At 50.6% G+C, this 15,807-nt stretch overlaps 1 protein-coding gene across 8 annotated transcripts in view; it reads left to right on the top strand.

Moving 5' to 3' along the window:
- The window catches only part of KCNAB2 (potassium voltage-gated channel subfamily A regulatory beta subunit 2), a 133,074-nt gene that overhangs the window by 98,285 nt on the left and 18,982 nt on the right, over positions 1-15,807 (top strand). For 5 of the 8 annotated variants that reach the window (XM_076072904.1, XM_076072906.1, XM_032968306.2 and 2 more), the window contains 5 exons: positions 883-927; positions 3,191-3,235; positions 3,935-3,978; positions 5,698-5,784; positions 7,393-7,428. In XM_076072904.1, the coding sequence (XP_075929019.1) occupies positions 883-927; positions 3,191-3,235; positions 3,935-3,978; positions 5,698-5,784; positions 7,393-7,428 (257 nt within the window). The remainder of the gene's footprint in view (positions 1-882; positions 928-3,190; positions 3,236-3,934; positions 3,979-5,697; positions 5,785-7,392; positions 7,429-15,807) is intronic. The other 3 variants (XM_076072905.1, XM_076072907.1, XM_076072902.1) reach the window with 1 other exon arrangement.

The raw sequence follows: 15,807 nt of genomic DNA, 5'->3' as shown, positions 1-15,807 counted from the left end.
CGCCGGCGTTGGTCGCCCCGTAGCTCAGTATTGCAGTGCTCGGCAGTATTTCCACGTAGAGTAGGCCCTCTCGGGTTTCGAAAGATCTATTGAAATGAAAGAAAAATGTTTAACGTGCCTTCACGCGGCTGTCTTCAGCCATGGTCTCGCGCACTGCGTGACGTTGAGGTGTGTTCTCACCGCAGGCTCGTGATGAGAAGGAGCTCATCTCGAGTTAGGCAGAACACAAAAGGGAAGTATCACGTGGTGGCTGGCTTAGGAGAATGTTGCGCAGGTGCAGGACAATTAAAACTGTTGATGAAAGCAATGAAGTGGGGCTTGGGCAGCAATGTATCACGGCCAGAAGGAAGGGGGACGATGGCCGATGGTCGAGAATAGCGACGGAGTGAACGTCCACCGAGGAGATGGAGCGATGAAATACGCTTGTGCGCCAGGCGCCGGGTGAAGTGGAGATCGAAGCCGGCGACATCCAGGAATCCAGTGGCCCTCACCGTTGCACCGCGGCAGCGTCCTCTGCCGGCGCGGCGCGTAAAGCAACGGTGAAAAATTTCCTAAATACCCCAGCGGCATAAATAGGGCGCAGCTGCAGTCCAGTCGGCAGGTCGCGTGCACTTGGGTAAAGTGTGGGTACTCTCATCTCGTCAAGGATGCCTCCCTGAGGCAGCGTGGAAGAGTAGGCCGAGCACCGTCTCGAGGGGCTAAGTAGTCGAGGCTCTTCCGCCAGCGGCGACGTCGTGGCAAGTAATTGGTGGGCTGCTCCTTTACTCTTTAGGACGACTTTGTGTGTTTTGCCCGCCTTGCCGATCTGCCTGTCTGCTGTCGCTACTGCTGACACGATTGTCCTTTGTTCCGTTGTGATCTCTCCTCTCCCGCCCGCAATAGGGCCGAGGTTATCTTGGGCAACATCATTAAGAAGAAAGGCTGGAGGTAATCGTCGGATCGTCTCGTCCGTCCATCACTGCTCGCTGCTGGCCTGTGTATTTGCATGTTCCGTCTGTCTCCCAGTGGTCACGTGGATTTTTCTCCCGGTCCTCCGGTTTTTACCCTCCACGTTTAGAATCGATGTCACGTGTTGAGAGTATTTGGCTGCTGTAGAATTCCACGTGATGATAAGCCACTTTTGTCATTTGTAGTCAGGTGGCTTTTTGAAAAAGAGCCGATAGCTCCAATGGGCCTTACCTGGCAAAATTATAAATTGTTTAGTCAGGGCTGACAGCAATCCATTTACAAGTCGTTGAGCGCCCAGGCAGCACCGCTGAGATCCTGGGTTTGAATTCCGCGTCTCAGTCGCCTGTGATTAAACCGGGTTCTGTGTGGCGAGTCGATGGTACCGGTTCGGTCACCAATAACTGCACATGCAAACAAAATAACCCCAGCACGTTAGAGTCCGTTCGCCAATTAAATGTTCGTCAATTAAATGTTCGCCAATTAAATGTCCAAAATGTAACGTTTTTCCCAGTCGCCAAATAACCGCACTAAAAAAATTCAAAACCCCATCGAGCTCCTCGGATTAGCGCGGCTGGCTACGTACGGTGCGAAAGAAGTTCGGCGTGCATGCATACGGAAGAATCGACGTCCGTCGGTAAAATCGGCACGTGAAGCCGGCTAGCCGTCACTTCGCCACGCTCGCTGCCACGTGACGCAGTGGCGCGCCGCTGACCCCTGGTGGTGTCCCACGCGGCGTGGTAGCGCTGCATCGTGTCAGCGTGCCCGCACGTCTCTGGCACTTGTTATTATTCTCTGCGTTTGTATTCGGCGCAACAGACTCGGCGAAGAGCTTCAGAGCCGCCGTACAGAGAGAGAAAGAAAAAATATATGTATCTCGAGTTGGAGGCATATACAGTGGTACCTCGGTATACATCGTGAATTCGTTCCAGAAGGTAGGAGGACTTATACCGAAAGTGACGTCTACCAAACGAATTTTTTCCATGAGAAATGAAGGGAAAGGAAATAATCCGTTCCAGAGTATAAGAAATTATATTTTATATGGCATATTATACGTTAATGTGGTTGTATAACATAATGTAAACACTACTTATTACTAAAATGCATACATACATTAACATGAATGCTAAAATAGATTAAATTGAAATAAAAATAAAATGTAGCATCACTTTGCCTTGTTGAGAGGAGTTGATAGCCTACGAGGATGGTGGTGAGGAAGGGGAGGAGGAGGAGATGTTATTTTTTGTAAGGAGAGTCCCCTTCCATTAAAACTTGAGGAAGCTGAAATTCTGGGGTTCTTTCTCTTATCTGTCTTTTTTCTTGACTTGGACCTGTTTGAGGCTCACCAGGTTTGAGTTTTACTAAAAACCTTGTCCATTGAAGTTTGTTTTTGCCTTCTAAGAAGAAGAATAGCAAGGGTTGTGCACTGAACGAGATCTACAGGCAGAATGAGGAGCGGCGCTTTGTTTCAGTCGGGTACGCGGTGACTCATCCTGACCCATACAAGTTCTAGCAAGCAAGGTGTCCTATCCCAAGCAAGACGTCGTATCCCAAGACATTTTTTTCTCGTCAAAACACGACGTATACCAAATGCGACGTATTCAAAAGCGGTCGTATACCAAGGTATACCAAGGTATACGACTGTATGTTGAACTTCTTTCGCTCCGTACGTAGCCAACCGTGATAATGGGAGGAGCGAAAACATATCATAGGAACTAAGTAGGATTTTTGGTTTCTTTCTACTTGGCAGAATATCAGCGGTCAGGCACTGCAGCTCTTCAGGCAGAGTGCGTTGCAAATCTGATTTGTCAAAAGGAGCGTAAAACCCCTAAGTTCCGAAACTTTTTGCCAAAATCGTGGCACGACAGAGGAGCGTAAAGCCGCAGTTTGTCACTCAAAACGTTGATTCAGTTGCTGCGCGGGTGACTCGGGGAGTTCAGACGGGCCCGCGTCTGGCCCTTCCAGTCGGGGGTTTGAGCACCAGGGACAGGGGGGCCTCCTAAAAGGCCACGATCCGCTCGGGACATTTTAGGGCAATCGTTGCCGGCAACTGTCGCCGGCAAACGCGTTAACCGCGAGCGACCACGGCAACTTGGCGTGCAACGGCAATTGGTCTCTCGAGTTCTCGACCAGGTTAAACAAAATAAACTTCCCAGTTAAAACCCGTCTCTCTGCTGTCTCCACCCCCACCATTCTCCTCCCACGTCACTAAAACTGTCGCCCCGTCGCTTTGTTCTCTCCTCAGGAGGTCCAGCCTCGTCATCACAACGAAAATCTACTGGGGAGGAAAGTGAGTGAGCCATACCAGTTTCTCGCACACCCCGGCGTTCAGTCTCCGTTGTAAACGTTGATGTTGCAATGAAGGGGGGCGATGGCATGCTGCGGAGGGCAGTGGCAGCAAAGAAACATCAATTGTCGTACTATACTTCTTTGCTCCCACATCTATTGCTCCCCCCTCCGCCTTCACCAAGCCCACACTGACCGGCGTGGATAAGTATCGCAAAATATCCCCAAAAACTCGTACGGCACAGAAACGCTCATCCAGCAGTGGATTGACAAAGGGCTGGCTGTTCACGCACACATGTACAGGACATGTGTATTGTGTGTGCGTTCGCACGGAACGACAGAAGGTGTTTCATGCGTGGGTTCCTGTGCTTGAGTGTGCGCGCAAGACTACTTGTTCAAATATGCGCGCGCGCGTGCGTGCGGAACAGCGGTGCATTGGGTTGTGTACTGCACTATGAACCCACTGACTATCATCGCTATCGTCCCTCCCCTACTTCACCCTTCCACGCACCCTCTATTGTGCTGGCCACCGTCCCCCTCGTGTGCCGTTCGATCCTTCGTAGGTGCGCGCTAACAGCATTTGCCACAACAGTCTGCGAAGGTTATACGGGGGATTTTTGTCTGTGTAATATATGCATCCATTTCGGGTTGTGCCCGAGTGAAATAGTAAACGCTGACACTGTCTCTCTTTTGTACAACACAGAGCCGAGACGGAACGAGGGCTGTCGAGGAAGCACATCATCGAAGGTAGCCAACAAGGCAGCCGTGGCAGCTGGATAAGGGGCACCGCGTTGGCGAGATGTTAACTACCTCGGCTGGTATACAGGAGGTCGTGGGTTCGATCCCGACCCTAACGATGCCAGCTGTTTCTGTGGAGTTTGTGTGTCTCTCTCATCATCATCACGGTGGCGAGGAGATGTTAACTACCTCGCCTGGTATACAAGAGGTCGTGGGTTCGATCCAGACCCTGACGATGCCTGCTGTTTCTGTGGAGTTTGTGTGTCTCTCTCATCATCATCATCATCACGGTGGCGAGGAGATGTTAACTACCTTGGTTGGTATACAGGAGGTCGTGGGTTCGATCCCGACCCTGACGATGCCTCCTGTTTCTGTGGAGTTTGTGTGTCTCTCTCATCATCATCATTACGGTGGCGAGGAGATGTTAACTACCTCGCCTTGTATACAGGAGGTCGTGGGTTTGATCCCATCCCTGACGCCTACTGCTATATTTTTGGAGTTGCGGTGTCTCTCTCTCCCCTTGGTCGCGTGCATTTCTCTCCGGGTCCTCCAGGTTTTTCTCCCCACATTTCAAAACATGCCCTTAGATTATTTGGTTGCTATAAATGTCCACCTGATAAGCCACTTCGTTGAGCTATTATTTGTGGTCAGTCACCTCTGAAAAGAGCTAATAGCTTTGTAGGATTCACCTGGTAGAATAAAAAAAGTTTTAATTTAGTCTTAGTTGTTCCCAATAATTAAAGGAATTTCACAGAAATCTCAACACATTCGTCAATAACAGTGACATTAAAAAGCCATTTCTTCACCGCAAATCAATAGTGAGGCCAGTCGAGACAGCGTGGATGTTAATAAGTGGAGGCTGCACTTGTGTTCTGATGACCAATTATAAATAGGCAGTAGCTATTGGGTAACAGAGTCCTTAAATGATCAAAGTATTACGAATAGAACAACTCAATAATGTTTTTGGCACATTGCAAATATGTTTTTTAACTGCTTGGTTTGGCTCTGACAATTTGGCATTTCCAATACAATCCTAAGCCAATTGTGGCTACGCGGCACTTGCAGGCATATTGGCTGTAACGGTGCTGATACTTTTTAAATTAATTACCAAAAGTGCTATCGTGTTGCTCGTTCCTATTGTTCATGCACTTGTGCCGGTGTGCACACAGCACCGGGCATGCAAGCAACGCGAGACCTGACTAACCGCCCGCTATGTTCACGCACTCTGTGGAGGGCACTTTACGTTAATAGTCTTATCGTTTAGTACATTTGGTATGCACACCATACTCATAGCGCAAGGGCTATCGCGAATGTGCAACCTTTTGCGGACAGTCTGCAGTAACCCTCGCGGTAAGGGGGAGATGTCGCGGCGTGTAATCCAAATCGAGTGACCTGCGGTTGTGATATTTCAAATCGATTCGCGGGGTTGGATACGTACGGTGTGAAAGACATTCAACATACTTACGCCATGACGCGGGCAAGCGCGATAACCTACTCGTTCTAAACGACGTCAGGGGGTCCGTAACGTCCACCGCGCAGCGGACGGGGACGTGTTGCGTGGTAAATACACGCGGCAGTAGTAACCAGGGTGGCCTGGTCGCTTCCAACCGCGAACCTCGGCAACGAGCGGCGAACGCGCTGCCCACCGCCCGATTGGTTACTTCTTAAAAAGCTCCGCCACCACCCCCCCCCCCCCCTCCTCTCCCCACTCCACCTTCCTGCGCCCAGGGCTGAAAACGTCGCTGCAGAGGCTGCAGCTGGACTACGTGGACGTGGTGTTCGCAAACCGCCCCGACACCAACACGCCCATGGAAGGTACGGGCGGCGACGCACGCACGCAGCTCCTCGCTCACGGTACCCCCAACTCCCACGCTCGCAGCAGGCGGCGTTGGCGATAGAGAGGGAGGGAGGGATGGAGGGAGAGAGAGAGAGGGTGGGGAGGCAGTGCGAATTTAAGGAAAAAAGAGGTGCCAAGAACCCCGACGATGTCGATGGCACGATAACAGCAGCAGACTCTCGGTAGGGGGGGGGGGGCGGGGATTGTGGGGGAGGAGAGGGCGGGGGTGGTAAGTGAGAAGTTTCTGCGACTAAGCAAAGACTAATATGCGCACACACACCCACACACGTACGTGCGTATATGATCGGTTGTGGCGGATGGGAAAGAGGAGGGAGAGCGGTACGTGGGTGGCGATGGGAAGGGGTGGCCGGGAAGGTGCCCGAGCCGGTGGAGGGAGAGGGTAGCAGGGCAGTCTTGTCACGGTTCATCCCCATCATCTACTCGGCGCATCGTTCCACTTCACGGGGGAGTGGGTCACGACGGTTCCGCTTCAAGCGTCAGCTGCTACGTACGGCGCGCACGAGTGGGGATTCGATGGCCTCTCACGCACGAAGTCACGGCGCGCGTTGCGAGCACGTGAATCTACCGTGCCGACCTCCGATTAGTGTACGGTCCGTTACGTCCGGTGTGAAAGAAGTTCAACGTACGGACACGTAGTTGATGCGCGGCCGTTCCACGCGTCCCGCGCGAACAGACCAAGCCGGTTGCAGGGAGTGCGTGGAGATGGACACAAGCCGACCGACGCGGGGGTGGGGTGGGGGGAGGGAGGGAGGTAGCCCCCCCCCCACTCCGCAAACGCCAGCGAGCGGGGGAGGCCCTTGGGGGGCCTTGTGGGTGGAGGAGAGCATGGAGTTGGAACAAGGAACTCGACACATTCCGTCAACAACAGTGTCCATAAAAGGGAAAAAAAAGTTTTTAACTATAGGCGACATAAATATCGAATGCGGTAAAGAAGCACCATTGCCGGAAATGTCGCCTATTATATATATTTTCCCTTTTAAGGCCATCTAGTGTTATTGAGCAATGCGTCGAGTTATTTGTTAATTGTGCTTGTGCACCGCTGCCAACACAGCAGCTGCGTAATCACCAAATAATTGGTTCAGATTAGAGTTAGGGGTGGGAAGGCGTGGGCAGAGGCAAATAAAGTGGGGGCAGATCTGAGTGAGGAGGATGCCTGGGTTCGAATGAGCTGAGGAGGGTGGTGGTGTTGGAGACGGGCGGGGATGATGGGTGCGGTGCATGGGTTAAGTGACAGGTTGAGACATCGGTCTCCAAATTCCGCTTGTTCCTCCCGTACACCCACGAACTACCACCACCGGTGAGCTCGCGGTCGCTTTGCGGTTGACCGAGGAGAGATTTAATCGATGAGTCTACCGTACGAGAGAACTTGTGTAAAAAAAATTAAAAAAATAAACACCAAAGCCGCCAAGTCTTTGAACATGACGTCATCACGCGAAGCGTTGACACGTCGGGCAGCGAAGCCTTGTTTGCCTGCCTCTCCTCGCCACGGGACGAGCTCACGCCTGTCGCTTTCCGGCTCCTTGACTCCTCCCCCCCACCCCGTTGTGTCCTGTATGTGTTGCCAGGAGCCCCATTCTCATGCAGGGCTTTCATCATCGAAGGTAGAAAAAGGCATTTTCCATTGCTGCTCCACTCGCTTGTGTCCTGCTTGCTCGCCCGACTGCCCCTCCCGCTCGTTCGCTCCAGCTTCTGCCCTATGGCCATCGCTTCCTTCACCGTGCCCTCGTCTCTCTGCGGCATACAGGTCATTCCGTCCCTACCCCGAATCCTCACTCCCAGGGTCCGCATGGCCCCCCCACCCCCCTGGTTTGGCCGACAGAGGTAGGGGGGTGGTGGGGACGTTGTGTGTGGGGGGGGGGGTGGGTAGTGAGCGAGATGAGGATGGAGGTGGTGTGGGAGTTTTATTGATTTTGTTTTCCGGTGTTAGTAATGCACACCTTAGAGTGGGGAGGAGTTGGTGGATCGCATAAAGATGGAGGCGTCGTGTGCGGGCGACTGCCTGGTCATGTTAACGACGCGTCGATCCGTCGATTTAAAATTGATTCTTCCGCTTGCGATCCATCCGTACATTGAATCGCGTACCTGCACAATCGGTCTAATAACATTAATGCACATTATTGTGCGAATTATATTCTAATGGTACACTTGGACACTTATTGGTTTAACTAAACTGTGTGCACAGGAGACAGAAGGAAACTCAGCAACGGTGGCAATGAGACGGTGAACGTGCAAACAAATCTGATTCTTGAATTTGAATCGTAGCCCCGACGAGGAACAATGGTGCAATATCGTCAGAGTACATGCAAATTAATTACTTACAGTGTAGCTATGTGGAGCCTGTAGGTAACAGTACATCAAGTAGGTTCCCGTTATGGAACCTCAATGTTTCTCCAAGCATTGGCCTCTGTTTAAATAAAAGAAGAGACAGGCTTTGGCCGGCTTCATCTTCGCGAAGTTTGCTCGCTGTCAGCAAGGCGTGGCCCATAGAGCTCGCTCCACTTGGGTGCCCTATTGTTTTGGGCAGATGCCTCGGATTGGTTTTGACTTCGTAGAGCCTTCTCAGCAGGGTGCGTCCTCAAAAAGGCGAATCCGACCCCCCAGGTCTTATGGGCAAGAGCAGAGAACCGCGGAAAGCATTGGGGCCCTAGCTAACAAAGCTGCTGCCGTATCTTAGCGAAACACTTTTAAACTCGCTCCCATCTTGTCTTTTCCCATGTCCATGTAACCTATCTCACTTCAAGAGACGTGTATACTCTTATCTATGACACCTTTTTAAGAGTGCTGATTGCTTCCGCCCACTTTGCGTATTGGGTCTTTGGGCCTGCACCCGGCAACCGCGATTTAAAAAAGTACCTGCAGGCGGTTCCGCGCTTTTACGACGTCACAACGCGCTCCTGGAAAAACCCCGTCCTAAATCGGATCCTATTTTCCCATAGACAGTCGGAGCAGGAGAAACGCCGATGTTTTTTTTTCCCCCCCCCCTTTTATCGGCCAAATTTAACACGGTTTTTAATAGGTAACAAAACAAATCCACAAACAAAAAAACTCGAGAAAAACAAAAGCTCCTCGCCGAGTCGCATCGGAAACCGGGACCGACTCTGTTTCAAATATGTTCAGCGAGATGCGTCGTAAATACATTTTTTGCGTCGTTCATCGGCGCGCGGTGGCGCTATGTGAACGTGATAAATGTGGATCGTCGTAAACCGGAGACCGCCCTGTATATGTTTCCACTGCAACACCGAATGATTCTGGAGAGGTCGTAGGCAAGCGTTGCGTGGGGGGTAGATTCGCGTTCTAAGCTGCGCGGCTGGAAAGTATCATCCCGTTAATGTTCCCCAATGCTGGCGAGAAGTGTCTACACCGCTGCGCCAGCTACTTGTGCTGAGGCCGAGGTCGACCTAAGGGGGAGGAGGTGCCAGCGCCGGTTCGGATACTCGTCGCCGGCGTTGGCCGTGAGCGCGAATCAAGCCCCCGGGGTCGTCGGGTTCGTAGCGCAGCGCGCCAACCGCTGCAAGCGTGTAAACGCACACGGCAAGTTACGGACAATATAATCATGAATAAACGGAAAACAGAACCATAACTCGAGTTGGATATATTGAGCATATACGTATATTTTAAACTTCAAATCGAATTCACTGATGCGAGCGGAAATATTTGATTCTTTTTGTAGTTCAGAAGACAAACGGCAAATTAATTAATTTCAGTTTTACCACGACCTGCTGCACAATCAACTTTTTTTTTTCAGTGTTTCATAAAAACCGGGCACACTCCGGCAGTGGGGAGCACAGGCGCGACGGGAGTTATCGACCAGTGCGTACGTTTGTGCACCGCCACAGTACGGGAACTCAATTCGGTTTCCTGAAGGACGGCGTGTTCCCCCAGCGAGCGAAGTGAAACGGCGTCGCGCAGAGCAACGCGCGATGTGCGACCTGATGAAACGCATCGTGAGGGCTGGGGCGTTAACGCCTGGTCCAGCACCCACCCGCAATGACCAACTTGTGGTGGGCAGCTCGGAGGGACGGTGAACGGGGAGAGAGAGGCCGCGTGTACCGTGACGTGTCGAGGGTGAAAGTCGAACGCCGGGCGGTCGTTCAAAGTAGTCGTTGGACAGCGTTTCCCACCATCATGATTGCTGTCATTCGCGCCTCTTCTCTTGGTCTGCCGTGCTCCGCTCTCCAATTATCACCTCCTGCCTGCTTCCAACATCTCTACACCGCAGTCCCTGTATGCCATGACCTCACGACCACCACCTCCCCAATGCACTTCCACGCTCCTTCAAAATGCGCCACGCTCCTTCCCAACGCGCCACCACCACCCCCCCCCCCTTCCCAATGCACCACCCTCCTTCCCAATGCGTCACCCTGCTCCCCGATGCGCCACCACCCTCCTTCCCAATGCGTCACCACCCTCCCGCCCCCCTTGCAGTGCAAGGGACGTGCGTCGCTACACCCCATCATGGCTGCGTCGCTCCGCATGTGAGCCACTCGATCTGCATGGCGCGACCCTGCTTGGCTTACCTGCGGTCGCCTGTACAAGAGCCCAGACAGGGGTTGAGAAATGGTCGTTTTATCGACCGCGAAATGGGTCGTTGAATGTTCGAAGTCGGTTAAAGGTTACGGGTTGAAGTTGAAATACAAGAGGACAAATTACAGGTCGAAGGTTACGAGTCGTTGAGTCAGTGGGTTGCGATGTCAAAGGTTTTGCGTGCGAGATGAGTTGCAAGTCAGAATCGGTCGTGAATGTGAACGGTTCAAGGTTCGAAGCTAGAAGCTTGACCGTCTGCAGAGATAGGAGATTGAATGTCAAAGGTTGGAGGTTAGAGGTTGGCGTTGAGAGGTTGGGCATGTAGAGTTGTAATTGAGAACATTGGGGGGTCAAAGGTTGGAGGTCAAAAGTTAAAATTTTTAGCCATAATAAAGGGTTTTTTGAGGTTATAAATGTGTCGTTAAACCCGCCACCACCTAATTTTAAAAGTAAGAGGTTAGAGGTTGGAGAGTAGTGATAACTTAGGGGTGAGAAGTAAATTTGAGGTCAAAGTTGAGAAGTTTCAGGTGAGGGTGGAAAGTAGGAGAAAGGTAGGACGATCCTGACCCAGACGCCTGCTCTTGTATATTTGGAGTTTGCGCGTCTCTCTCTCCCCGTGGTCGCGTTGATTTTTCTCCCGGTCCTCCTGTTTTCCCTCCACAATTATAATCAACATGCATTGAGAATATTTGGCTGCCGTAAATTTCCCCATGATAAGCCACTTAATTGAGCTATCAATTGTGATAGCCAGGTCGCTTCTGAAAAAGAGGCTGTATAGCTCGGTAGGCCTTACCTGGTAAAATAAAAAAAAATGCTCATAGTTTTGAAGGTTGAAGGCGCACGAATGCGCGCGCCCTCTTTCCTCGTCGTGACTGTGGCATGAGAGGACTCTCTCAAACACGTAACCGCTTCCTGCTCCTAAGAGTGAAGCGTATGACTGAATTTTTTTCCACAGGACTGGTTTAACCTAATTAAATTGTATAATTTTTTGAATTGCGATCCAAGCACGAAACTCGCCAGAGATATTCACAACGGTGTATTTTTTAAAATAAGAAAAGTTTGCCACCGAAAAAAAATCTAAATTGTCCACCATTTTTTTCCAAGATGGCCGCCGTTTTGGCGGACATCTTTTATTTTTTAGGTGGGTAACATTTTTTTTCCCTTTTAAGTGACCCCGCGGAGTGAATACTTGCCAAATTTGGTGCTTGTTTCATGTTATCTGCTCCACTACTAACCCCGTTTGCATTGCGTTCGTCTAACGGATGGGTTTAGTTTACTCCTTTCTACTTCATTCTTAATGATTATATTTCTTTAATTGATTTAGCATTCTGGCTGTGTCATAGTGGTTCGCTTTACATTTGAGATTGAATGAAAAAACAGGGTTGGGCAGTACACGTCCGCTAGACAGGATGATGACCAGTGGGTCAAGACTAATAGTTGAGTGGCAGCCAATGGACGGTGAACACCCATGAGGGCGGCCACTGCTGAAATGGAGCGATGAAATGAGCTCGTGTGCGGGAGCCAGACGGAGCGTTACATCACAGGATTGTGAGAGTAGGCTACGGCTTGGGTGGGGAGGCCTTCATCCTATTTTAAGTTTATTGCCAGGTAAGGCCCACTGAGCTATATAGCTCTTTTTCAGGCACGATCTGGCCACAAATGATAGCTCAACAAAGTGGCTTATCACGTGGAAATTTATATCAGCCAAATACTCTAAAACGCGCGTTGATTCTAAATGTGGAGGGAAAAACCGGAAGACCCGTCGAATAATCCACGCGACTGCGGGGAGAACATGCAAATTCCAAATATACAGGCGTTATGGTCTGGATCGAACTCCCGATTTCTCGTACACCAGGCAAGGTAGTTAACATCTCGCCACCATGGCAGTGGATTGATCAAGGTGCATAATGGTGATGCCCCAGTGGATGAGAACGACCCGTCAGCAGATCAAGCAAGCCTGACTGCTGATCGGGCACTGAATGTGTAAACCAGTTTGCAGTTCACACTGCATTGGTCAAAGCAAGCCTGATCGATGATGAGACACTGAATGTGGAAACCAGTTTGCAGTTCACACTGCATTGGTCAAAGCAAGCCTGATCGATGATGAGACACTGAATGTGTAAACCAGTTTGCAGTTCACACTGCATTGGTCAAAGCAAGCCTGCTCGATGATGAGACACTGAATGTGTAAACCAGTTTGCAGTTCACACTGCATTGGTCAAAGCAAGCCTGATCGATGATGAGACACTGAATGTGGAAACCAGTTTGCAGTTCACACTGCATTGGTCAAAGCAAGCCTGATCTATGATGAGACACTGAATGTGTAAACCAGTTTGCAGTTCACACTGCATTGGTCAAAGCAAGCCTGATCGATGATGAGACACTGAATGTGGAAACCAGTTTGCAGTTCACACTGCATTGGTCAAAGCAAGCCTGATCGATGATGAGACACTGAATGTGGAAACCGGCGAAGAGTGTGAACGAATGCAGCTGACATTCTGAGTTTCCAGACGGTTATGCGGCTGATGGGATGTGCTTAAAAAAATACTTCATTAAACTTTTTTTTTTACGTGGAGGGGACTAATATGTGGAGCAGATCTCTTCTGCTTCGTCTCCGTAGTGAACCTCCTTTACCGAGACAGCAGATGGCGCTCCGTCTCATGCCATCGTCGAGTAACGTTGACACGTGACCGTCGGCCAGGGGCGGAGCCAGGATTTTTGACTTTTGGGGGGCTGACTTCAATATTCTGAGATATCCAATGTAATGTTTTCCAATGGGCGCCACAAATGTATAAAACAAATTTTATTGATAGGTCGGAGCCGCTGATGTGGCTAATAAGTTCGAAAGGCTGCCACTCGAGCAGCCTGTAGGGCAGCACAAGGTGGCAGCCAGCATTTTGCAGCAGCCGGATATCCCTATTTCCGACTTTCCCAAAATTTCAGGGGGGGCTAAGCCCCCCCTGCCCCCCCTGTAGCTCCGCCCCTGCCGTCGGCACGTGACTGTTGTCTTATAACACGCAGTAGGTGGAGATGCACGTGTGAATATATTTTCGAACTATTTTCATTTTGCCAGGTGAGGCCCACTAAGCTTACACGGCTCTTTCAGACGCGACCTGGCCACAAATGATATCTGAACGAAGTGGCTCATCATTTGGAAATTTCTCGCAGCCAAATACTCCAAACGCATGTCTCTAACTGTGGAGGGAAAAACCTGAGGACCCGGAGGAAAAATCCACGCAACCACGGCGAGAGAGACCATGCAAGCTCCAAATATACTGGTGTCAGGGTTGAGCTCGAACCCACGACCTGCTGTATACCAGGCGAGGTAGTTCACATCTCGCCTCCGTGGCACCCTATTAACATTCCTACGTCCATGATTCGCGCGATTACTTGCACGTGTTAAGAATTGATGTTTTAGCGATTCGTGTATGCTTTATGCCACGGGCTCTCGTGCCCTCCGCAGCCACTCAAGGCTGAAATGTTAACCGTAGCAATAAACAACAATATTAATTCGTGAATCGAATTGCGACCTGTCCTTGAATCGTAACAAGTCACAGAAGCGGCGAGTCATCGGCCCTGCAGCAATTTCGCAAATTGCCTCGATTTTGGGAACAAGATTCAATGAAGAATCTTCACTGCTTCGCCTCATTCTCTCCATAGTTTGGTCCGTTTATGCTTGCTCCATTAGCCGAGATGTAACCCGAGCACATTGTTGGCATATATAATCTACTATTGTAAGCACAATTGCAAGCGTTGTACGTTGAGTATAATCAATTTAAATGTATTTAATCGAAGCAATGCTACATGCCTAGTAGACGGGCTGTCCGACATGAGTTTAAAGCTTAGTCTGTCAGAAAAAAATATTTTTAAATTCTGGTCAATTGTGTCCATTAACGCGCTCTAGTGAATCGTTCCACCACAGAGTACACGAGACATCCGCCTGCAGCAAGAATTAGGACAATTTCTACAGCAAGTAGTACAGCAACACAGGTTGCTGAAGGCTGAGTGGAGTGTTCAGGTTCATGCGATACGTGCAGGTTTTCCCCGGACGCTGCGGTTTCCTCTGCGACAGTGCAAAGCGATGACTCGGAGCTTGGGATGAGCTAAACATCCCTGGGCAAGACCCTCCTGAGAACAAATTTAGCCCCGCGGTGAAGCTTTTCCTCGGAAAATGTCATTTGCGGCGTTATATTTTAAGGAAAAGAAAAACACGACGGTAGTTTTCCTGTAAAATTTTGTGAATGTTTTAGGATGTTGATGCAAACAAGTACGTCACGTTGATTTAAAAATAAATGCCTTTAGAAAAATCAAGTGTCGCTCCACGACAGCGAGTGCTCGCGATTGATGCTGCGTCAGGGAGAGGGGCGGGAATGATGGCGCATGGAGCCCCACCGGGGCTTGTGGGAGCCGGAGCTCCGCGCCGCTCTCACACCCAGCGCACACCCACGGAAAACAAAAAACTGCACAATGAAACGTGTAAACAAACGCTCGCGCCAGTTCACTCGGTGCCTCTCTTTCATTATTTCGGAGGAGCAACGGAGGGAACGCGTTTGCATGAAATTCACTTGTGGATCGGGGCGGTGTCGGCGGAGGGGGGGAGTGGTTCAACAAGCCACCGTGCTGTTAAACAAGCCATGCATTTCTGAATTTAGATTGAACATTCATTTCTTTAGAAGTGCTTTTTTTGTTTGTTTAGTTTGTCGTCCTCGTGCACCTCCGATTAGCCACGGTTGACTACGTACGGTGCGAAAGAATTTCGATAACGTACATAATACAGGTGACCTGACTCACCGATTGCCGGCCGTGGCTAACGTTAGTGGCGAGCGATATCTGAAGCGGCCTTGGGGCCCCTGCTTCACCATGCCGCACTGACAAGGCCATGGTGATGTGTCGTTCAAACAACCTCCATGAGGCTGACACTGCCACGGGGGTGGGAGCCCGCTATTAGACAGTGGATTGTCGCAGAGCCGTGTATTTTAACTGTCGACTGGACTGCAGCCGTTGGTGGTGGCTGCCATAGGATGTACGTTGAACTTCTTTCCGCTGAGCACGTAGCCAACCGTGCTCATCGGAGGATGCGCTCAGAGTAAACGTATGAGGTGCTTCTTCATTAAATGTTTGCATATTCTATACGGTACAGTTTATACAAAAAGGGTGCCCCGATATTCAAAATTCAAAGGCTTAGTCCCAACTCTTTCTGACCCCACTCGCCCTAGCGGGCTCCCCCCCCCGCCCCCTCCCAGCCAAGCCACTGCGTCATCACAATGGTAACGACAGGCAAAACCCAACGGGCACGTCATCGCAACGTCACGGGCGCGCGCTCCCTCCGAGAACTCCACATCCCCCGCAGCGAGCCGTGTGCCCTTCCCGTGACGGACATGCACGCGGCTCGCCTGCCAAATGTTTTGCGGATAATGCTGCTTACCAACGATAAAACGTTAACCAATTACAAAACA

Source organism: Petromyzon marinus, chromosome 39 (genome assembly GCF_048934315.1).
Source record: "Petromyzon marinus isolate PM22_M1 ecotype Great Lakes invasive population chromosome 39, UKy_Petmar_22M1.pri1.0, whole genome shotgun sequence".
Lineage (NCBI taxonomy): Eukaryota > Metazoa > Chordata > Hyperoartia > Petromyzontiformes > Petromyzontidae > Petromyzon > Petromyzon marinus.
This window is presented reverse-complemented; position numbering and strand designations above follow the sequence as displayed.